Raw genomic sequence first — 25614 nt, forward strand, 5'->3', positions numbered from 1 at the left:
AGGAAAATGAACAGTTATGTGTGTGTATTGGTCAACACTGTTTTGATTACCATTAACAGAATCTATTCTGAATAGCTTAGATCCAAAAGGAAATCTTACTGGAAGATCACAGGGATGTGTCTTGGAATAGGAAGGAAATATTATACAGATCTCACTAGGGATTGGTACAAAGCACTGGAAAGCCTCTAGAAACCAAGACAAACTACTCTGTCTCTGGCTTTCTGTTCACCTTTTCCAGACTCTTAATGCTTTATTTGACTCTTCTGCTTAGGGTCATAAACTGTCTTGCCTCATTGTTTATTAGCCCTCTTCTTTCCTCCACATTACCAGCTTTCTCTGCTTCTCCTTACATGTGGTGGAAAAAGGCCTTTCACATAGCCCCTGTTGATTTAAGCGCCAGCAGAGATGGACTGCAGACCTGTGTCCCAATTGCAAGTTCCTGGGAAAGAGACCGGCTGACTCAGCTTGGAAAGGCTTTCCAGTTCGGGCCTAGGTACCTTATTCAGTGGGTACGGAATCATGTAGAATTCACCATTCCACAGAGCGCAGGTTCTCTAAGAATGTGGCTTAAGAACTGGGAAAAAAAAACAGTTGATCGTGTGACAAGAGAAGGATGAGTTTACTGACCATATTTTTCTTTCTCTTCATTTAACACTTGCTTAAAATGCAAAACATTTTGCCTTAGGACATTTCAGCATCTTGAGATTCTCAAAGTAGAGTGTGAACACAGCAACTGTGTATCGTCCTGGCATAGGGTAATGCATATTCCAAAAAGAGAACTGCCTCTTTCCCAGTTCATTGTGCCTGTGTTGATTGTACTTACCATACTCTTACTGAAAAAGTAATGCTAGGAGGGAAACCTGCTTTGGGCCTTTATTATCAGAGGCAGACCTTCTTATACTCTGAGGAAGTCTGGGATGATAAATTGAAATATAAAGCCACATCTGCCAAACTTAAGGACTTGCTCTTTTCAACACGAGTGGCTCCTTTCAGCATGAGCATTTCACTTATTTGAAATAAGTTAACATTAGGACAGTAGTGGAGCCTCTTATTAAAAACAAACAAAAAAAGGTAAAGTCCTGTCCATTGAGTAAAAGGTGAGGGGGATGTTTGAAAATATCTAAACCTCTGAATATACTTTGCAGAAGGAGTGACCCCAGTGCCACTCTTGTTCTCTGAGGGAGCAGAACCTAAATATAAAAATGTCCTTGAGTTGGTGACTCAGCAGCAAGAACCTGAGATGGGTACATGGAAAGCATCTTCATTTTACAGTATATGGAATGATCTTTAGACAAGGAAACGTGTGGTGTGGTCTTCATCTTTTCCTTTAAAAGTGTGTATGTGTATGTGCATGAGTGTGTGTTTCCAAATCTATGCACACTGTCTAGAAAACATTTTAAAAGGACATTTAAATACTTTCATTGATGTTACAGTATAAGTCCAATCTGTGGCTAATGCTTAATTTTATGAAGAAAAAATAGAAAGGGTTGTTTTCATGTACTGGGCTATGAAGGGTGTAATTCACATCCTTAGTACTAATAATTGCTAGTCTTTAATGGAGCTAATTTAGTAGTGATAGTTCTGTGAATGTTCATTCATTCTCCTAAGGATCCTAACCTAAACCTGTATTAACTAACCTCACTAGTTAGCTGAACAAAGGGAACTGTTATTTCTGAAGCACAGCATTTGGTACACTTCTGGACTAGGATAAATTCAATCATTGTATATCCTTTGTGTGTGTTTTTCATAGTTTAGAGAATTGGGATGTTTCTCATATTATGGCTAACAGTGTGCCCTGTGGTATAGTGAAATAAAAGCAGAAAAGTTTATATGTAATGCTGTAAGACACTTGCTTATCTGTTAGAGTCAAACCCCATGTAGCCCTTCTTTGCCCCCTTAAAACTCTAAAATAGCTCTAAATCACATGAAGCATTTTGAGTAATTACCTTTAATTATGTATATAAAATTTGTCCCACTCCCTCCTGGTTGGGGGTGGGGGGGCTTTGATTTTAAACATTTTACTGGTGAAGACTTGTGCCAGTAATCTCTTTAATTGCAAACAGAATCTTATGAGTTTATTATAGAAATTGGCCTGCACACACCTCACAGTAACACAAAGTACTAACACCTTTTGGTGCATTGTTTTACAAAATGCAGAACTGCTAGAGATACTTGTTCAGTCTGAAGACAGAACTTGTTACTTAGATTTTGTCTTCTTTTAAGGAACTTGATGAAAAAATAGAAGGCAAGTTTCCAAAAATAGACCCAAGTAACTTATATGTAAGTGGAATGATCTGGAGAATTGTGATTAGCTGCAGAAAATTGATACAGTGCTTATACGGGTGAAGGTTGGGGAAAAGTTGATCAGTCAGTAGAAGCTTGCTTATAAATCGACCCAGAACCTGAAGTTTCTGATGCCATTTTCTCCTTCAGTTCTAGCTCATACTTTACTTTTCTATCTTGATTCATACCTCTTTTGCTATGTACCTGAATGTTTCTCTTCCTTCAGTATCCTCACAACCATTCTTCAGTCGTTAAGAATGGCTTAGTGATTGCCCATAGAGAATGCTTTTTTAAGGAGGACACAGGCAGGAGAAGTTTCAGCCCAAACTAAGGGCTAGAGTATGCTTGGTGACCATCACAGGACTGGCCACAGCCCTCAGGCACCATCCCCTCCTAATCCACAATTTGTCAAGTTTAACAATTAAGAAGAAAAGTAACATTTCATAACATCCTCAAAGCTGTGGAATACTATGGAATGAAAGAGATGAATCACTGATGTGAATTATTCCTTTGAATTACAAGAAGGTGGAAGCATGTATTTACTGTCTTGGATTAAAACTTAACAAATTCTGGGGTCACTTGGGTGACAGTCAGTTAAGCTTCCGACTTTGGCTTAGGTCATGACCTTGGGGTTCATGAGTTCGAGCCCTGCATTGGGCTCTGAGCTGTCAGCACGGAGCCCGGAGCCTGCTTTGGATTCTGTGTCTCCCTCTCTCTCTGCCCCTCCCCTGCTCACTCTCTCATTCTCTTTCAAAAATAAGTGAACTTGAAAAATTTTTTTAAGAAACCTTAAATTCCTTTCCAGTGTCTGTCAGTGTCATTGGTGAAAGAGAATATTTTCTTTAAGTTCCAATAATAAGCTACAAAAGATAGATAAGTCCTTGTATCTCCTTTCAAAATAGTAATCCAATTGCTAACTAAGCCCGTTAGTATTTGTAGAATATAACTTACCTATAAAACATGCTTAAGACAAAAACCAACACAAAAATTTTTTTAACGTTTGTGACCAATTGTATTTGTCATCTTTGAACAACTCATAAGCAAGTAATTTATATTCTTCCCATTTAAAAGAAGAGTTTGTCAGCTCTGTACTCTTTTGTGCTTTCAACAGTCTGACACAGTTTTAATTTTTCCCTACATTTTCCTCTTTCTTTATACTTCATTTGGTTTAATTCATCATTCTTACCAGCCTATAGCAATCTTGTACTAATAATTACTGTAGTCATAATGCAAGGAGATGAAGCTGAGCATCAGCTGTGTCCAGAGCACTATACTGAGAGATTTGAGGGCCATAGAGTTATGGGTCGCCGTATGGTCTCTGCCCTTAAAGAAACTAGAGGAAAAGAATATGTAATGTTTGTTGAGCTTCCAGTATGTTTATCACGAAGTATTGTTGTGTAACTGTCAAGGAGCTCACCAATGTATATGAATAATTATAATGCAAACAAAAACAGTGGAATGTTAGGGTTTTTTTTAAGGGACTACAGATAAAATGATACAGAAATTCTGAAGGGAGAAATGGCTACTAATTATGGGAAACAGGGAAGGCTGTATAGAAAGGGTGGTAGCTAGGGGCTGAACTTTCAAAAAGAGGTATGATTTACTTGGACATGTTCAAATACAAGAGTAAGGAAAGGCTTCCAAGTACAAAATAAGCTAAAGCCCAGAGGCAGCTATGTGTCTGTTCGTGCATTTATTAAAGAAGTATTCAGTGAGCATCCCACTTGGGATAAGTACTATTCTAAGCTAAGCCCTGGGGATACAGTGGTGAACAAGAGTAGGCACTGCCCTTAACTATTTTCTAAAAGTGAGAACACTCGAGCAGAAACAGCTATTCTGAAGAGTTGAGAGAAAGGAGAGAGTTGTAGGCTTCAGAAGTAAAGAAGCCTCCTTGTTTGGGGTGATGCAGATTTCTAAGTATCGAACCTCTTTTCTGCACCATTTCTTCTGTACCTAAACCAACCTCACTTACATCTCTCAAAACTCCTTACAGAGCTGAGCCACTAGCCACATGTGCCTATGAAGCACCTGAATTAGCACTTATAGGTAATCGAATATGCTGGAAGTATAAAATGTACACTGAATTTCAAAGATTTAGTCTCCCCCTTCCCCCGCCGAGAATGTAAAATACCACAGTGATTTTTAAATTGATTATATGTTGAAGTGTTGATATTTTGGATGTGACTTAAATAAAATATATTATTAAACTTAATTCCACCTAATTCTTTTTTTCCACCTCTTTAAAAATGTGGCTTCTAGAAAATTTAAAATCAAATTCATGTTTCTCATTCATGGCTTGCATTGTATTTCTGTTCATGCTCTATAATGCAATGGTGTGTTCCTAGTGTATACTTAAAATACTTCCTGTGAAACTATTATTAAAGATGTACTAAGGTAATATAGGTATATAATATTTAGATAAAATCCTTATTTTTCCTTTATTCCTATGATCTTTTTATTTACTTAGCTATCTCTGCCTTTTCAACTTTATAAATGACCTCTGCCATAATTTTTAAGGACATTTGTTAAACCAACTGGTGGTTCAGAATTTAAAAAAACCGTGGGGGTGCCTGAGTGGCTCAATTGGTTGAGCATCAGACTTTGGCTCAGGTCATGATCTCACAGTCTGTGAGTTTGAGCCCTGTGTCAGGCTCTGTGCTGGCAGCTCAGAGCCTGGAGCCTGCTTCGGATTCTGTGTCTCCCTCTGTCTCCCTCTCTCTCAAAAGTAAATATTTAAAAAGAGAAAAATAAGCTATGGGAGAGAGAAAAATAGTCTTAGTTTTTCTCATTTCAGAGAGCTTTTGCCTCTTTGCTTTTAGCTACCTATATGCTCCCTTAGCCTGTACGATTCATTCTCTCCACTCCAGCCTAATCGGCTCTTAACCATCAAGACTCAGCCCACGGCCCCTGCTCTGTGAAGCCTTTCCCATCCCATTCAGTCAAGGTTAGATGCCCCTCTTTACTGTTCCCCTAGCACTCTGTTCTCACGTGTACTATTTGATGAATGCACAGACTGACCACCAGACTCTTTGAACTTAATTGAATTTGAAACTAGAAGGAACATTATGGCACTTATTCCTCAGACTAGCTGAAAATCAGCAAGAAAAATGAGTTCACTTTTCTTCCTTGTAAGTCTGCATGCCTCCTCAGTGACCAGAATTATAAGGTCATCTTGAATGTTCCATCAGGTCACATCTGTTCTTACTGGAGACATATTTGGGTGAAGGCTCAAATGAGAAAAGAATGGCAGGCTGTAGCATCTGTTCCATTGACTGGTTGTTCTGTGGCAAGCCACTTAACCTCTATGCTTCCATTCAGAAAGTGAGGGTAACACTTGGTTCTTTACTCTCCCAGGGCTATTTTGATACTTAAGGAATGGTATTACAATATTAAGAGAGTTCAGTAGTAGGGGGCACTCTGCTTCTGTGCTATGATTAGACTGTGTGCCTTAGTGTGTTTTGTTTTTTTAATCAGAGAACTTCTGGGAACAATTTGTTACATGGGCCCAAGGTTAATGAAAACAAATGCTTATCTGTTTTTTATACTTTCTGTGTTATTCTAAGTGTATGCCAAGCTGCCTTCTGAATTCCTAAATGATGTATTAAATTATTAATAGGCTTCTTTTAAAGATTGACTCCTTAGTTGTTTTATTAGGAAAAGACTATGCACTTAAAAAAAATTTTTTTTTAATCTTTATTTTTGAGAGAGAGAGAAAGAGTGTGTGTGAGCAGGAGAGGAACAGAAAGAGTGTGTGTGAGCAGGAGAGGAACAGAGAGAGAGGGAAACACAGAATCCAAAGCAAGCTCCAGGCTCTGAGCTGTCAGCACAGAACCCGACGCAGGGCTCAAACTCATGAACTGTGAGATCATAATCTGAGCCGAAGTCGGAGGTTTAACCAACTGAGCCACCCAGACACCCCTGCACTTATGCACTCTTAATGTAACCTTACCTGGGCTTTTATAAGGGAAACATTACTCTTTCTTTATTACTTGAATTCATAAGGTATTAACACCATTAGTATTTTGTGATTGTCCATTAGGTTCATATATAGGCAATCTTTTATTGAATCTTTACAAAATGGGTTAATCTCCTTTCCAAGAAATGTGACTAGGTAGAAGTTACTGCCACTTTAGATGTCTGTGAACTTAGAGCACAGTTGCGTACCTGTAGTAGAGTAAAAGAGCCTAAGACTTAGAGGCAGAAGTTGGGGGTTTAGGTTTGGCTGCACCACTCATTACATGACCTGAGCAAGTCATTTCAGATCAGTTACCTTACCTATAAAATGGGAATATTAATACCTATATGTACTAATTGTTAGGATTAAATGGGAGAACCTATATAAAAACACTTCATAAACTTGTGATAGAGGTATGCTTTGAGGGAAATTTTATAATGGTAGCATGGAACAAATAATGGGGTAGGAAAGTCTCTTGACTTGGAAATATCAGTGGTAATTTGGATACAAAGCTTAAAGTTGCCTTCAGACACATTATGGCTAAATATAAGAGAGAGGATAACCTCGAGCTGGGGCTTTGGAAATAATAGATCAAGGCAGGTTCTGAAAGCATTTTTAAATTCTCTATGGGCCTAGATTTTTAAGTAATATGACTTACATTGAAAGTAGGTCCAGGACTAGAGACACACGAGGGACCAACGAGGATTTAGACCTCTGGCAGTTTGGCAGTATATAATGAAATGTAAAATACACATGCCTCTTGACTCAGCATATTCTCTTGAAGGAATTTACCCTCAAGATACGTTTGCAGTCATGCCCAAAAATGTAGGCACAAAGCTTTTTGCCATATTATCTGCATATTTGTGTAGACTCTTTCATTTTCAGATGATAGAGTTCAGGCTTACTTGGGAGGGCGAGGAGAGGGGAAGAATTTCTTGGCTCACAGATCCAGCAATATTCTTACTGCAGGCCAGCCAGATTTAGGACCAACACTGTCCTTGGCTTCAGCTTATGTGACATATTTATCTGTCTCCATTTCTCTCAGCTCTGCTTTTTCTGTGTTTGAGTTTCAGATAGGTAGTCCCTATTTTCATTTGGTAGTCTCTGGCAGCTTCATTCAGGCTAAGCTCCTTCCAGTTTAGCAGTGAGGGAGGGGGTGAGGAGGAATTGTTCCTCCTTCTCTATAGTTCCACGAAAGTCCTAGAGTTGACTCTGTACTGACATGGGTCAACCACACATCCTTTTTTTTTATTATTTAAATTTTTTTTAGTGTTTATTTATTTTTGAGAGAGAGAGAAACAGAGTGTAAGTGGGGGGTGGGCAGAGAGAGAGAGGGAGACACAGAATCCCAAGCAGGCTCCAGGCTCTGAGCTGTCAGCACAGAGCCCAAAATGGGGCTCGAAATCACAAACTGAGGTCGTGTCCTGAGCCGGTCGGACACTTAACCGACTGAGCCACCCAGGTGCCAGCAAGCACACATCCTTGACCCAATTCCTCCTGGCAGGGGAATAGAATACTCTGATTAACCTGGCTTGAGTCATATCCTTGGGGTGGCAATGGGAAAGGACTTGACCCTGCTTTAACCACATGAAATAACATCAAAGAAATGGTGCTTTCCCACCAGAACAGTAAAATGTTATTAGAGGAAGAGGATGCAGGCCAGGCAAAAGCAATAGCTGTTCACTATCATATCTATTTCTAATAACAAATAATATACAACCGAAATATCCATCTGCAGGAAAACTTAAGCAAATATGATATATCATAGGGTCAGATACTATGTAGCTATTAAAATAAATGAGGTGTAGGGGCGCCTGGGTGGCTCAGTCGGTTAAGCGTCCGACTTCGGCCCAGGTCATGATCTCACGGTTTGTGAGTTCGAGCCCCGCATCAGGCTCTGTGCTGACAGCCTGGAGCCTGCTTCGGATCCTGTGTCTCCCTCTCTCTCTCTGCCCTTCCCCAGCTCATGCTCGCTCTCTGTCTCTGTCAAAAATAAACTTAAAAATAAATAAATAAATGAGGTATATCCATGAGGTGACAAGAAAAAATGTCTACTATATAAGATTAAATTAAAAGTGAAGTCGCAGAAAAGTATTCTTAATTATGTGTCTGTTATGTATGTGAATACTTTTTCTTCATATATTTCTGTACTGCTTTTGGTTTGTTATTATATTTGATTTTTTTTAATGTGTATATATTAACTTTTATAATTTAAGAAATAATGCCCCAAGTGACCCTTATTCTGGACTGGTGACTGGAATTGACAAGGCTCAAGAACTGCAGAGAGATGGACATATGATAGGAAAGCTGAAAAGATAGTATTCATGGAGCTGATAAAAAATAATGGGAACCCAGGGAATGAATAGGACAGATGAAGCTGCTTGTGTAATACAGCAGGGGATTTGTATCCTAGAAGAGTGACAGAGAATTGCTAGAAAAACTAAATGTTAACCAAAAAGGCATGTGGTTTGGAAGAGATAGGATAGGAAATACAGAAAATAACTTCGGCCACCATATGAATGAAAGGGAAGAAGAACAGAGGCAGAGAATATAGTCAGCTTAATGGAAGAAGAGAGTGGTGAATCTGGAGTTGAGAGATCTGGTTGTATTACTTGGGTACCCTCGTATGTAGGACAGATCATACAGCATTTCTCAGGGTGTCTATCTCATATGTAAAATGGAGTTTATTAGTATTTTCTTGTTTTCTTCACAGGATGACTGTGAGGTCCAAGTGAAATGGAAAAGGGCTACTTATGTAAAGAAAAGACCATGGAATTCCAGGTTAGCCTGGAACAAAGTTAAGAATTTGTCTCTCTATATAAATGGAGAGAGAAGAAAAGGGTAGGAAGATGTCCTCAGACTGCCTTTGCACATTAGACGACACAGATGACTAATTTTGTTGGTCATTTGGTCTATTTGGATGGGCAGTTGCTTTTTTGAGAGAGGGGATGAAATTTACATTTGTTTGTGTGTAGCTTTTGGTACTGTTAACTAAAATGAATAGTTCCACAGAGTTCACCTGCATGTGGAACAGCAAGGTAAAACTACAGATGACTGTGTAGAACCATCATGGAAAAATAGACACAGAAGAAAGTCAATGTAGAAATATTACAACTCTGGGGCGCCTGGGTGGCGCAGTCGGTTAAGCGTCCGACTTCAGCCAGGTCACGATCTCGCGGTCCGTGAGTTCGAGCCCCACGTCGGGCTCTGGGCTGATGGCTCAGAGCCTGGAGCCTGTTTCCGATTCTGTGTCTCCTTCTCTCTTTGCCCCTCCCCCGTTCATGCTCTGTCTCTCTCTGTCCCAAAAATAAATAAACGTTGAAAAAAAAAAAAAAAAGAAATATTACAACTCTGAGTTACGTGGAATCTTCATAGTAGCGACTTGCCCAACAGAACATTTTTTTAAATATCATTCCTGTGAAATTCAAACAAGAACTACTCATTAGTATCACCTGTGTTAGCATGTACCATACATTTAAAATCTGATTAAGTTATTTTGCTTTACATATGTGTGTTTTAGCATTTTGAAGTAGGTATTGTGCATTCCAGATTCTCAGTGACATTTCATTGAATTGTTACTTACTTATTTATTTAGTACTTATCCTGACCTTATCTACCAGGCGCTTGGACCCATGCTAGACACTGACATACAAACATAATTAACACATAATAGTCACTGCCTTCAGTCTTCTGTTAGTAGGGAAGACAGACACATGGACAAAGAAAGTATAATGGGAGTGGGGCAGGATTGTCAAGGAGTTCACTGTTCTTTGAGTGACCTCATTTTTTTCTTTCATTCCTTTTAAGTGCTTGCTAGAACTTTCTTGACATTTTATTATTGTTGTTGAGGTGTGTGTTAAGAATTGTGTATCTCGGGGCGCCTGGGTGGCGCAGTCGGTTAAGCGTCCGACTTCAGCCAGGTCACTATCTTGCGGTCCGTGAGTTCGAGCCCCGCGTCAGGCTCTGGGCTGATGGCTCAGAGCCTGGAGCCTGTTTCCGATTCTGTGTCTCCCTCTCTCTCTGCCCCTCCCCCGTTCATGCTCTGTCTCTCTCTGTCCCAAAAATAAATAAACGTTGAAAAAAAAAAAAAAAAAAAAAAAGAATTGTGTATCTCTTTTTAGCTTTTGAAACTCAATAGATATTCTATCTCTGTAACTAAAGCACAGAAACTGTGAATGCATGCAGTACTAAAGAGAGCAGAGATTTTTCAGGGACTAGGTTTTTATCCCGTAAATTAAAAAAAAAAAATTTTTTTTATGTTTATATACTTATTTTTGAAAGAGAGACAGAGACAGAGACAGCACACAAGCGAGGGAAAGGCAGAGAGAGACACAGAATCCGGAGCAGGCTTCAGGCACCAAGCTGTCAGCACAGAGCCTAACGCAGGACTCGAACCCATGAACCACAGGATCATGACCAGAGCCGAAGTCAGATGCTTAACTGAGCCACCCAGTCATAAATTTTTACCAGTTCTGAGCTGAATTAGTCTTTTTGGAAGGAGAAGAGATCTCCCACCCCTACCTAACACATTTTTAAATTGTTTTTATCTCAGATACTAATAGAGAAGAAATCTTTTCTCCTACCTTAGGCTTTCTTTCCTGGCTCCTTTGGATAAATAAAACTCTGAATATGCTTTGTGGCTCAAGGCCTTGGTAATTGTGTGTATATGGTAGAAAAACTCTAAAAGTTCAATTTTTTGTGGCTCAGAAATATGAGACTATTCGTCTGCTCTTGCCTTTCCTCACTTTCTCTTCCCCAACATACAAATTGATCTCATGTTAGCAGCATATATTCAGCAATAGTCAAGTTCCCAAGAGGCCTGTGAACAAGATGATTGTAAAACATTTTTCATTATAGGACAAAGTAATTCTGATTCCTTAATTCTGGGTCTAGCTGGGTTTGTTTGTTTTTTTATTAAGCCAGCATTTTGAGTAGATGTCATATGTGTACTGGTTCATATTATAAAGAGGCATTTTTCAGAGTCTGAGAAATGGAAAAAAAAGAAATACATGTATTGTTTCATATCTTTGTAATGCATTGCTTTTCTAGAGTTATTTTCTCAGTTTTAAAGGCTATGCTTTTATTTTCCCTGTTCACTTCTAACTATGGAATATCATCCTGTTTATCTGCCTATTCTTTCTGCTTTCTTGTTAAGTGGACTTGTTTAATATTATCATTAATCCTGATGATCGTTCCCCATATGCAGTAATTCCCTGTATGAATAGTAATTCCTTGATGGTTCAGAGACACTAAGGAACATTCAGTAGTTGTGCTGGAAGGCACTACCATGGGACAGTTAAGTTTTGAAGAAGAGCTGTCCTATTTTCTTTAAATATTAAAAATAAAACTGTATAAACAAAAGAAGGGAATTGCCAAAGTCATTATGTCCTTAAAGGTTTTCACTGGCCCTAACTTCAGAAGACAGTCATCCCCAACATATACTTATCTTTTAAAGAAATATTAAGGTGTTATTTTTTACATCCAGATATTAATGTAGGTATGAGATTTATTTGAACTTGCTTCATAGCTAGGTAATTTAGTTTTTCAAAAAGAATCAAAGGCTAATTATTAAGCAATAATGTGATCAAATTACCAAAAGCTTCAGGGTGGTTCTATTTCAGTTCTCAGCCTGAGGTGCATTTAAAAATATCTCTACTTAGAGTAGTTACTGTTCATAATGTTTTATGGAATATTTTTAGGTAACAGCTTGGATGATAAAGAAGCCATTATCCTTGATTTGGTATGTTTAACCCAAGTTAAATTTATGACAGACTGAAAATTAGCTGTAGTGTCCACCCCACTTCCTGTTCTGTACCACTTGATGTATGTATGAGCCTCATGTCTGGCAGGATTTATAAGAATATGTTATTGATGGATGGGAAAGCTGTTTCATAGTACCCTGCGAAAATACACAAGATAACAAGTGCAGGGTATATATAACCTTGCAGTTTTGGTTTATAAGAGATGTAACCTGGGGGAGCACCTGGGGGCTCAGTTGGTTAAGCATCCGACTTTGGCTCAGGTCATGATCTCACAGTTTGTGAATTTGAGCCCCACATCGGACTCTGTGCTGTCAGCACAGAGCCTGCTTCAGAACCTCTGTCTGCCCCCTCTCTGCCCCTCCCCCACTTGTGCAGGCACATGCGCTCTCTCTCAAAAATGAATACACATTAAAAAAAGAGAGAGAGGTGTAACCTGTGGCTAAAGGACATATAATGAAACCTATTAGAAATTTCTCAGAAGAAGGGTATTCAGGATTTACTTCTTTAATTCCTGGGCTTTTATGTAGTTGACCCATTTAGGAGGGAGATCTTATTAGTGATTTATTTCCAGAGCAGATGAGAAGTTATAAAACTACCTTAGTTTCTGAAATACCATGAATCAAAGAATTCAGTGCATAGCTGCCTTGCCCACCTCTCTCACTTCATTCCCATTACCTCATCATTACTTCTAGTAAGTACCGTTTTACCACACGTATAGCTTTTGTTGCATTTAAGGCTGTGTCCTCATCCCCTATCTTATTAAAGGACTTCACAGTATAATATTGATTGATTAAAAATTTCGTAAGCAGTGGATCGACATGGCTCTGCAGAAGAGTGAAATAGAATATATAGAATTTCTTATTTAAATGCAGCCCAGGAGGGGTGCCTGGCTGGCTCAGTTGGTGAGCGTCTAACTCTAGATTTCAGTTCAGGTTATGATACCAGAATTGTGGGATCAAGCCCCATGTCAGGCTCCATGCTGAGCATGGAACTTGCTTAAGATTCTCTCCCTGTCCTTCAGCTTTGCCCCTGCTCACATTCTGTCTCATATAATTTTAGATAGATAGATAGATAGATAGATAGATAGATAGATAGATAGATAGATTTATTTAAATGCAGCCCAGGATAAGTCATTACTGTGTGCTAATCTTTGACCAAAGACACAGACTTTCAAAGTGGGCTTATGTCTGTATCTTTTACCACCAACATTGGCCACTTTATGGGCAGTCATGTGAAAAACTAGGAACAGAATGGAACTTGCGTGGGCATCTTTCTGTACAGATAGTTCTAATAAATTATGGCTATGTCTCCCAAAGAGACTTTTCTATTTGGCACATTTTCTGTAATACCTAAGAAACTAAACAGGCAAGTCTTTTAAATAGCCTTAAAATGATTCCAGTCAAAAGACACTGAGTCCAGATGTTCTGATGTGAAAGAACTTCTGAAAGAGACTGTCTGTTTTCTGAGTCCTCATAATATATTGATCATAACACATAGCAATGCTTTTTTTTTTTTTTTTTTAGTTTATATCCAAATTAGTTAGCATATAGTGCAACAATGATTTCAGGAGTAGATTCCTTAATTCCCCTTACCAGTTAAGCCCATCTCCCCTCCCATAACCCCTCCAGTAACCCTCTTTCCAGCTGAGGTGGCACTTCAGAATCATTTGCGGAACTGTGCTTACATTTGCTACCAAAAGTTCTGGTTTAGTAGTTTTGAAGTGATGTCACTGCATCTGTTTTTAAAAATTTTGGTGCTGTTTCTAATAGACACACTTCTGGTTGACTACCACTCCCAACTTACTTTGTAATTTGAACCACACATATTCTGTATAACCTGGAGCCACGCTTTCATTCATATAGGTTCTGTGGCTTTACAAAGAGAAACCTGGAAGGTAGCTAGAAGGAAACCCTAGCTATTGTCAGAATTTTAGTTTTAAGAGGAAACTAGTCCAAACCTCTCCTCTTTACAGATGAAAAAGCAGGGACATGAAGGAATTTTCAGGGTTGGTAGCAGAACCAAATACTAGATCGAAGACTGATATGAGCCTTTTCTCCAGTAGCATCTTAGATTAGTCCCATCTTTGAGAAAACTTCAAAGCTACTTAATAATCTAAAATTGTCCTGAGCATTCAAAGCCTGCCCCAAGATATGGTGAGGTCTCAGGGTATTTCATACAAGGAGCAATAATGCAGCCAACAGGAATGCCTCATATCTTTGTAGGAGTAGGAGTAAATTCCTTATGGGTGGAGTTATGAGTGATAGAACTCATAGGTAGAAATTACAGACATCACCCAGAATGCTTTTGTGACTTCTTTGTAAACATGGAAATTTCTGACAAGAGATGCTTGGATTTATTACTAAAGATTGTCAAGAACAAGATGATCATTTGTCTCATTTAAACTGATCTTTAAGTATCAGAAGCAAGCCTAGGGAATTATGTCAGTATTATATATCTAAGCAGACCTTACTTTTAGTTTACTTATACTTCAGAAGGAGGATTTTGTGCCCAGATTTGCAATTTATCCAACTAAAAGAATAATATGTTTATTAATTACGATTAGATTTGACCATGAAAAAAGGTCCAAATAACAGTTTACTGAAGATAGAGATTGATTTTTCTTTTGGATTAAAAAAGGGCAGGGAAGTCCAACATTGGTTGCTTCACAGCCATTAGGGACTCACTTGTTTTTTCTTTTTTGTTCCACTCATTCTTGCCACTGTCTGATATCCACAAGGTGTCTGATGGTTCTAGATGGCTTCTGGAGCCTAAGCCATCATCAAAGCGGGGCATACCTCCAACTTGAGTCAGCTCCCATGGAAGAGCTTTTCTAGAACTACCTCATCCAACAATTTCTGATTCTGTCTCACTAGTCATAGTTGTTATCAAAGGAAGCTAGAAAGTTACAACCAGGCAGGTGGCTATTTGCAGTAATTAGAAGTTTTGTTATGAAGAAGAAAAGAATGGATACTAGACAGGTAACTAACAGATCTGCCACAGCTGTTTTGAAGAATGTACTACTTTTTTAAAAAAGAATATAATATTTATATTAGGAAAATCAAATTTTAGTGACATCAGAAACTATTATATAGCATTTAAATTTGAAAGATCCCCAAACTACCATCTACCATATGTCTGATTAGTAAAAGCAGTAATTCTCTACGATGGTGTTCTGCTTTGGATTTTTCAGCAGGACTCATTAGGAACAGCTGTTAGGTTTTGTATATATTAAAGAAAGTGAAGAATGAGTTCAGAACAACAGGGAGATAAAAGACACTTTAAATTAAATCTGATTTCTTTTGGAGATAGAATCAAAACAACCACAAGGACAATTCAGTGGATATTTATGGAGCTGACAGGAGCAGAGTATGCTGTATTAGGTGATACAAGCTGGGGATGAGCATCCTAAAACACTCAAGTTTCTTAGTACCTAGAGGAACAAGGTAGACTCCAGTAGCACATGAAACAGTTAAACACATATCATAGCAACGAAACACACCAACTCCAGATAGACATGATTTATCCTGGGGACAAGGATGGGCATCTTGGGTTAAAGGTTTAAATAGTAGATATTGTCTTAGTCTATTTGGGCTGCTGTAACAAAATACCAGTAGACTGAGTGGCTTATAAACTCAGAAATTTATTTCTCACAGTTCCAGAGACTAGAAGTCCAAGATCAGGTTGCCATCATGGTCAGGTTTTGGCGGAGACCCTCTTCAGACTTTGTGCTGTGTCCTCACATGGTGGAAGGGGCTAGGGAACTCTCTACAGTCTCGTTTACAAGGGCACTAATCTCATTCATAAGAGTTCTGCCCTCATGATCTAATCACTTCCCAAAGGCCCACCTCTTAAAACCATCACATTGGCATTAGGTTTTCAACATATGAGTTTAAGGATGATGAGGAGACACAAACATTCAGATTATAGCAGGTAGAATCACCTCTGCTTATCTCTTATCTATACATATAAAAAGAATGAGGAGAAGGAGAGATTTTGTTGTCTAAAGAACTTGTAGGGGCGCTTGGGTGGCCCAGTCGGTTAAGCGTCCGACTCTTGATCTCAGCTTAGGTCATGATCTCACACTTTGTGAGTTCGAGCCCCGCATCGGGGTGGCACGGAGTCTGCTTGGGATTCTGTCTCTCCTTCTTTCTGCCCCTTCCTTGCTTCTGCTCTCTCTCTCAAAATAAATAAATAAACTTAAAAAAAAAAAAAAAAACTTGTAGGCAGAAGCAAGTAGTAATCTGTAGCATATATAGCTGCAGAACATGGTATACATAAATGTGTGAGATGGAAGTGTTTCTGCTCTATGAGACCAGATTTTTTAAAAATGTTCTGTAGTCTCATTCATATCCACTGTTCACATGGTGCCATTTAACACATGTTTACTGAATGCCTCATATTTACAATACGCTCTAAGGGAGAAATTCATTCACAAGTTGACACTTAGGTGAGAAAGTGTCTAGATTTTAGCATCGTAGAGCTATGAATTTCAAATCTAGGGAAAGCCCAGCCTTGTCTTTTATTTTTCCTTTTCCTTTCAGAATTACTTACCCGTAACCAAATGCTGTCTGTTGACTTTGCCCCAGCTGATAGAAAACAGGAAACTACAGAGACTCCCTGTGAGAAGAGAGCCAGGCTGTACCCTCTGTGACCTCAACCTTTCAGTCTGAGTTCTCCTTGGGGCAGCAGTTGCAAACAGCTCCACGTGGCTTTGGCAGTTAGCATAGGGAGCGCAGATGAAAACAGCTAATGTAACAAGGCCCGTGAGCTCAGTGAACTGTCTTTTAACCTTCTGTGCTAGTGTACTTTTGGGCCTCCTTGGGGAAGAATAGTTTATGCTCTGATCCAGTAATGGATCAGGGACCGTTCACTGTCTTCCGTAGCAGTGGGAATACCTTTGTCACTCTGGTATTAAATAGCTGCTTGTTTGAGGCTATTAGGTGATGACTCACCTTTCCTACGTGTTACTAGTTCGCTTTGAAGCTGCTGTGCTCAGTTTAGGTTCTCCAGGAGTGACTATGAGAGAAAATGGTAATCTCACAAATTGTACTTTCTTTATATCTACCCAGTGCTGATGCAGCTATCTCACATTTTGGGTTTTGTGTCCCCCACTCTACACCCTATTTCTCCTCTGCTTGCAGGTGAAGGTCTTCCACAGGTGTATTACTTTGGTCCATGTGGAAAATACAATGCCATGGTGCTGGAGCTCCTTGGCCCTAGCTTGGAGGACTTGTTTGACCTCTGTGACCGAACTTTTACTTTGAAGACTGTGTTAATGATAGCCATCCAGTTGGTAAGTTGGCATTGCTGTTCTGCAAAAGGATAGGTGGGTCCCCCAGCTGCATTCCTGTGTCCCCTTTAGGGCTCTCCCAGATGTCGTGACACATATTGAGTGCACACTCAGAGGTTTGATGGCATTCTAGGAAGCAGGCTGGGCCAAAAGGGTTAACCTAGAGAAGACATACTGCATCTTATGTTCACTCTATTTTAAGAATTTGCACCTTGGAGCAACACCCTGCCCTCAACTGAAGTGGAAGCATATAATTTAGTTTGGGGAGAAAGAGGATGATTAGGTGAAATTGTACAAATGCAAGTAATTTCCTTGATGTTTTATTTATAGGTTTTAAACATATGGCTGTAAAGTTTTGTCCTCTCCCCTCACCCTTGCAGCCAGGAAGGGATTGGACACGTAACCCACTGCCCTAACAATCAGATTCCAAAATCGTGTGACCAAGAACCTGCCTTAGCTCTCTGGCCTCCGGTTCTTACAGAGACTGGCAGAGCTGAAGAGACAGCTCCCTCAGCTCCAGCCAAATTACACAGCAGTGCCAGTTCAAGAAGCAGTTAAGACAGTTCCCTTGAGAGGTCTGTCAGCCTCTCAGAGGAAGGATGCTCATGCATCTTTTATTGGTCTCAAATGGTGGTGGTCTCACCCACTTTACAGTAAAAGCTTGGAAATGTTAGAAAATTGACCTTGGCTTTTGAGTCCAAACTTAAGATTGCCTCGGCTTCCCTTTGTATGCTGTAGATAGAAATAAAACAATGAAATTTGAAATAATTTTATGGTTATTATTTGGGGCTATATTTAATTTCACATAAAAACTGCTCTTCTACCTCTGCTGCTGATTAGCTCTGTAAAATCAATGCAATCTTTACTTCTCTGGACCTCACTTCCCATGTTTTTGCAGCAGAAAGTACTAGGTTGGGGGGGGCCTGCCTGACTGAAGATACAAAGGTGTGGGCAGAAGGTGAATGTGACAGTGGCACCTGTCTTCAGAGGTTGCCGACGTATTGTGATAATCCTGGCTGGGGATACTTCGAGCCTCTCAAATGTGTGTTTTCTGACGTAGCATAAAAACACCTAATTCTATTCATCATTTACAAATTGTAACATTATGAGCTGAACTGGCTGTCTCACTTTCATTTAACTTGATACTTGTTATGTATGTATTTGTATCCGATTTTTTTCTGGTTTACAAGCGTTAAGTGACTGGGTGGTGAAGAAGAAATGAGTTTTACTTTCATTTCAGTAGTTAAAACCTTTGGGCTGATAAAAGAAAATGTTTGGATGTTTGTTTGTTTTTTTCCCAGTAAACTTCTTTAGAGTATTTTCATCATTGTGTATTCTCTTTTAGCTTTCTCGAATGGAATATGTGCACTCAAAGAATCTCATTTACCGAGATGTGAAGCCAGAGAATTTCCTGATTGGCCGACAAGGCAACAAGAAAGAGCATGTTATACACATTATAGACTTTGGACTGGCCAAGGAATACATTGACCCTGAAACCAAAAAACACATACCTTATAGGGAGCACAAAAGTTTAACTGGAACTGCAAGATACATGTCTATCAACACGCATCTTGGCAAAGGTGTGTTTATTTTCTGCTCAGTGAAAAGGGGCGGGTCCTTAAAATAACTTTTTATTCCAATAATACTTTGTCCCCTTTGTGCATTACAACTTGTGGTCTTCTTGCTTCACAAGGCAAGTGATTTTTATACTTGAGAAACTAAGATGGTGAGTTAGTAACTTTCCTAAGTATCCTGTTAACAACTTAAAGATTTTTCTTTAAGTAAAATTCTTTACTTTTTTAATGTTTATTTATTTTGAGACAGAGCAAGCAAGAGAGTGTGCACAAGCAGGGGAGGGGCAGAGAGAGAGGGAGAGAGAGAGAGAATCCCAAGCAGGATCCATGCTGTGTGCACAGGGCCCTATGCAGGGTTCAGTCTCATAACCATAAGATCATGACCTGAGCTGAAACCAAGAGAAAGAAGCTTAACCAACTGAGCTACTCAGATACCCCTATTTAATTCTTTATACTATGTTTCCAAATGCTTAGTTTTTTAGCAGTGTGGGCACTTGAATTGTATTAAAATGATAGCATTTGAGTAAGTCTAATGATGAATTTGGTGTTTACATATGAATGAATGACTCCATGTATGACAGTCCTGAAAAGGACATCAGATTGGTTGGTATCTGAACTGGGGAAGAGTGTGTTACTAAAACATGTGCTAGGCTTCTGTTCACTGTGCATAATTCCATGAATAATTCTTTGAGGAAGAGCCTATGTCTTACTCAATGAAAATAGAGGAGTTGTACACTGTATTCAGGATAGACAATTTGTGAAAGCTCAATCAAGGCAGAAGGCCTTACTTGTTAGAGGAACTAGTTCAGGGGAGAATATTTGTAAGAGAAGCCTAAGGAACAGTGGGAAAGCCAAATAAGCCCTGGGCCCCTCACTAGCTTCTCCAGAAAAGCTTCCGTTTTTATCTATTTTATATATTGGGCTTCTGTGGAAGATTCTATATGAAGGAAACATTCTAAAGTGATTGTAAAACCATGTTTGAAATTCATCACTCTTGGGGCGCCTGGGTGGCTCAGCTGGTTACATCTGACTTCGTCTCAGGTAATGATCTCACAGTTCATGAGTTCAAGCCTTGCATCAGGCTCCGTGCTGACACCTGGGAGCCTGCCTCACATTCTGTGTCTCCCTCTCTCTCTTCCTCTCTTTCTCTTTCTCTCTCTCAAAAATAAATATTTTTTTTTTAAAAATACACCACTCTTGAGAATAGACATGTAAACAGAATATTATCAGGTTCCATACTCCTAGACATAGCTAATTATATTGGGTGTTTAAATATTAATGAATTGTTGTGCACTAACAAGTATTTTAAAGACTAAATGACTACAAAGTTGCCTTATTGACAACACTGCCTAGGTTTTCAAATGACGATTCTAGTGTTAGTGAAGAGTAACTATCATATTGCAAAGTGATACAACTGGAACAGAAATCCTGAATGCTATCAGGATTTTTTCAGTAAACGTATGAAAATCCTCACTTAACTAAATGTAATACTTTAAAATTAGACTAGAAGGGCTTTTGCCACTTATTATCTATGTCATTTTGGACAGGTTACTTAATCTTCCTGAAACTTATCTGTAAAATGAGAGTAATATTTCACAAGGATGTGTTTGTGGGTTGAATGGGTAGTATGTGTAACATAGTTCTCTTGCATAGTGTTCAATATCCCCTCTTTCTTCCTTTTTACTTAGATAGACTGTGTCGTAAATAGTAAAGTCATGATTATTTGGTTTAACTGACAGACTCTAGAAGTTGTTCTAATTCCTGCTTCCTAGGCACAGCAGTCCATGTTCTGATTTTATTATTCTTGTCAGGAAAGGCAAGAAGAGACAGAGATGGGTCTCTGTGTTATGTACAGATAATGGTTTACAGAATATGTACAGATAAGGTACAGATAATGGTTAAGAAAAAGGTTTGCAAACCCTGGCTCTTGCGCTTAAATCTATATGATTTTGGTCCAGTAACCTTTCCTCAGCCTCAGTTATCTCATCTATGGAATAGGTATGATAATAATACATTATACTATAGGATACTGAGAGATAATACATATAAAGTATTTAGCACAGTGCCTCATAGTAGCAAAGACTGTAAATGGTAGTTATTTATTTATTCAGCAAAATACATTTTAAGTGTGTAAGATCGTCAGACTGGTACTTTCATCTCCTGGTATAGCCATTCCTGCTGGAACTTTGAGTTTATCTCCAAACTTGAAGTTCCTGAGTTCTAGAGTTTTTTGGGTCACATTGAACCTATCACCATATTTTTGCCCTCTCCAGATTACAGAGAATACATATAGATGGTTATTATATGCCCTTTAAATTCTGGCCAGGGTCTCAAAGCAGAGAGGTATTCCATAGGACCTTGAATCATACTGTTTTGTTTTGTTTTGTCTATTTATTTATTTTGAGAGAGAGCGAGCAAGCAAGCAGGGGAGAGGCAGAGAAAGGGAGAGAGAGAATTCCAAGCAGTCTCCGCACTGTCAGTGCAGAGCCCTGTTTGGGGCTCGAACTCACAAACAGTGAGATCATGACCTAAACTGAAATCAAGAATGGAACACTATTTTTTTTTTAATTTTTTAAATGTTTATTTAGTTTTGAGAAAGAGAGAGAGTGCAAGCAGGGGAGGGGCAGAGAGAGGGAGACACAGAATCTGAAGCAGGCTCCAGGCTCTGAGCTGTCAGCATAGAGCCTGACATGGGGCTCGAAATCATGAACTGTGAGGTCATGACCTGAACTGAAGTCAGACACTTAACCAACTGAGTCACCTAGGTGCCCCAAGAGTGGAACATTTAACCAACCATGCCACCCAGATGTCCCCATATTGGTTTTTAAATGTGTAGCATTCTGTATGTTGTAATGAGGAACAAGGGAAGTGCATCTTCAAATGACTTGGGGAGAATTGCCTGTTTTGTAAGGGAGAACAAGGGAGGAAGCCTCCTAAACCTGACCATATCAGATTAGCCACTTTGTATTCTTAACGGCTGAAGTTAGGGTAAGAACACTGGGTCATCTAGACCCTTTCCTCCAGCAAAATATATTTGACCTAAAATCAGAGGTGTGATACATGTAAACCAAGCATGTCTTTCTGAATGGTTGAAAGCAGGCCTTTATGGTGTGAAAGAATTCTGTGTCCTACTTTGTCCCACTTGTATTGAAACCTTTCTTCTTTGAAAAGGAAAATACCCTTCATGAAAAAAATGAGAGCATGTGGAAATTCTGAACTAAATGAATACGGTTTTCAGAGAAGTACACAAATAAAGCATGACTCTGGTTTTCACTTTTTTGAAAGGATTAAGTTATCATAGATTAATTACTAATGGGTTAAATTATCATAGATTAATTACTTTAGAGTCTTAGAACTGGAAAGTGACTTTTCAAATTATCTACATCAGCCAACTTTCTTTTCTTGTTTATTTTGAGAGAGAGAGAAAGAGAGTGCGCGTGCGTGAGCTAGCAGGAGAGGAGCAGAGAGGGAGGGGAGAGAATCCCATAGGTTTCCCACTCCACACTGGGTTTGACACAAACCCAGACATCATTACCTGAGCCGAAATCAGGAGTCTGGTGCTTAACCAACTGAGCCACCCAGTCACCCCAACCACTTTATTTTCAGGTGAGAGGACTGTGGCCCAAAATAGGTGACTTGGCCATGCTGAATTTCACATGGATCGAATGAATGGAAAGAATGGGCCAAGAGCTAGATAACCTAATTCGGGAGCCATTATTTTTCCTATTATGCCATATTCCACAACTATTTTTCATGGTGCTCAGTAGTTGGAAAATCACTTTATTAGTTATTCTAGTGGGTTTACATGTGTTTTTGGTGTGTGTGTGTGTGTGTGTGTGTGTGTGTGTGTGTGTGTGTTTATTTAAAAAGCACTCATTTAATAATGGGCTTTGCTGTGGAGAGAAGTTGGGCGTTTTTCAGGATTGATCAGTATTGAAAATGTGGAGAGGTTTGCCCTCTAGTGCTCAACCAACAAAAGTACAACTGTCCAGTGAATTTTTATTACCAAGGGGCCTCTTCTTACAGGAAGTGGATATAAAAATGGAAAGGCAATGTGTAGGTGTGATACAGTGTGAGAAACTGCAGGGTGTGGTTTCTTTGTCTGCCCTGCTTTATGAGAGGCCTCAACTCACCCTGCATGTTCTTTCTTTTTTATTTGTGTGTATTTAGGTCCTATTAACAAACTCTTCCAGTCTAATGCCTTTATGTTTTCAATTATATATAAAATTTGGTGGCAAACCCCAGGCAAGCTGTGTAGACAAAAGCTTCTGTTGGTCTTGCCATTTTACTTCATTCTTTTTAAGATTATTTCAATTGATGTGCATCCACTCAATTTTATGTTATTTATCTCTTGTCAGGGTGCCTCTTTTTCGCATTAGTGACCACCTTGCCAAAGACCGTTTTCAAACTGCAACTTACCAAGTTGCCTTTTCTTTCCTGATCCACCCTGTAGAGTTCTATTCACTCTTTGTCGTGCACATTTTCCCATAAGTGAAGGCAGCCATTAAACATGTTGTACTTCTGCATTTTGAGCTGAGTAGCTCTCCTCCCTGCTTCCCTCGTAGGTTTTACTTTCTGCACAAAGAAAGCACAGTCAAGTTTAGAGTAGCCCCTTAGTCTTGTCTTTTTAACTTCTCTTGATAAAGCCCTCAACCTGATTCTGAGAAATAAACACATAAGATATCTGGGATGAGCCATACTTGGCAAATTAGGAATAGAGGCATGTACTACTTACATTCAGTCTGACAACCCAAGAATATATAAGGACGTTTTTTGAGATGAAGTTACAATATTTTTTATTATCTATTCTTTAGTTTTTTACTATCTTAGTCTTCCCAAATGAAAGAAACTAAAACCTAGCAATTTGTTTTGCCTGATAAGCTCCCAGAATGCGGGGATCCTGTTTTATTTTTCCATATAGGGCACCTTAGTGATAAATTACAGGGGAGGGGCGCGCGCACACACACACACACAGAAATACACACACTGAATCTGAAGCAGGCTCCAGGCTGTGAGCTGTCAGCACAGAGTTTGATGCGAGGCTCAAACCCACAAACTGTGAAATCATGACCTGAGCCAAAGTCAGATGCCTAACTCACTGACCCAACCAGGTGCCCCAAATTTTAAATGTTTCTTAAGGTAGCTATGGAACATGGTACAAATGGCATGGAGCTGAGAGATGATACATTGATGTTTGTTTATGTCAAACTATATTTTAAGTGTTAATTTTTATGATGAATTAAAAGCACTAGACAGGTATGCTAGGCATTCCACAGCTTGTGTCTTTGCAGACCTGGCCATTAGGATGGACCATTTAAAAGTTTTAGCTGCTTTATCTTCTCACTTTCCATCATGGTAACCCAAAGGGTAACTGTAGCCCATATACCGGAAATAACATTTCATTTAAATTATCTTACTTTCAGGAAGGTGACAGCAGTGACCGAGGGGTGGCTACTCAGCATTTAGTGATTTAGATTTGGTTTTAGTTTAGGATTTGCTCTTTTCACTTGATATTTACTTGCCAGTGACAGCTCTAGGCAAAGGAAGCACACAGTATTTTTTGGTTTTGATCTGAAATACTATCCCTGGTTTAGATATACAAAGAATTAGTAAGCAGCGCCTTTCCAGAGCAGAAGGGTTTCTGAAGGGATTACTTGGTTTTGAACCCCTTTCTTCTTTAATAACTGCAAACATAATGTGTGATCTGTCTTCCCTTTTAGAGCAAAGCCGGCGGGATGATTTGGAAGCCCTGGGCCATATGTTCATGTATTTCCTTCGAGGCAGCCTACCCTGGCAAGGACTCAAGGTATCCTTGAAAGTGCTCAGTGGAGGGCTTTGTTTCAATACTCAGTTGTTAATGAAGGGGTTGCTGACTTGACGTCTGCAAGAAGCACAATTGGGAAGATTGGCTGGCTGCAGAGATGAAAAGCAGGGGCTGGTTATATTGTCTATACTGTAGATGCTTCCCTGGGCTTTGGGAGCTCTGTTTTGCTCACATTTGTCTTCTTCCCCTTGTGAATCCTTCTTCCTTGTTTTAGGGTTTTCCACAGTCTCTTTCCTTGTTCCCTCCCAGCCTTGGCACTGCTGCTTTTCTCTGTGTCACTTTCCTCCTCCACTACCATTATGTAGCAAGAAGAGTGTTCCCAGTGTACTGGGGAATTTCTGGAACAAATTGATGACAGCAGCTGCTACACATTTTACCAGCAAGGCCAACAGAGCTGGGTGTGCCCCTAAGGAGAACTGGAAAATATTTATTCATCCTATCAAGGCTAAGGATCCACCTGAACTAAAATAAAAATCCAGGTTTAACATTGCTGTTCATGTGTCTTATTCAGTAAATACCTATGCAGACAATAGCCATTCCTCGTGAAACATGTAGTTTAAATAGCCTTCCTTAGGTATCAGTACAGTGTATTTGTGTCAGAGTTAACTACTGATAATAATTTTAACCACTGTAATTATTCTGTGCCTCTGGCTGGTTAGACTAGGAAATGGTGAGCTTCTAACCCATTTTAAGTCCCATTTTAGATAGTTAAATGTGAGGTATATTTTTGAGTTGTGATTTATTTCAACATGTTAGTATGGAAAGAAACTTAATCAGTAGATTTAGGTACTTACACACCCCTTGGCCCTCTCCCTTTCTCCCTCCAGAAGGGCAGAATGATTCATTTGCTGTGCTTTCTAGACCGTTGTCCTGACAAGTAAAGCTTCTGCCCCTTCCCTTTGGGAAGATTTTATTTCTTTCCCCTT

At 39.3% G+C, this 25614-nt stretch overlaps 1 protein-coding gene across 2 annotated transcripts in view; it reads left to right on the top strand.

Annotated features, from left to right (window-relative positions):
* CSNK1G1 (casein kinase 1 gamma 1) overlaps nucleotides 1-25614 on the top strand; it is a 162734-nt gene that overhangs the window by 95366 nt on the left and 41754 nt on the right. For both annotated transcript variants that reach the window (XM_043555191.1, XM_043555189.1), the window contains exons 5-7: nucleotides 17142-17293; nucleotides 18636-18870; nucleotides 24585-24670. In XM_043555191.1, coding sequence (XP_043411126.1) covers nucleotides 17142-17293; nucleotides 18636-18870; nucleotides 24585-24670 — 473 coding nt within the window. The remainder of the gene's footprint in view (nucleotides 1-17141; nucleotides 17294-18635; nucleotides 18871-24584; nucleotides 24671-25614) is intronic.

Source organism: Prionailurus bengalensis, chromosome B3 (genome assembly GCF_016509475.1).
Source record: "Prionailurus bengalensis isolate Pbe53 chromosome B3, Fcat_Pben_1.1_paternal_pri, whole genome shotgun sequence".
Lineage (NCBI taxonomy): Eukaryota > Metazoa > Chordata > Mammalia > Carnivora > Felidae > Prionailurus > Prionailurus bengalensis.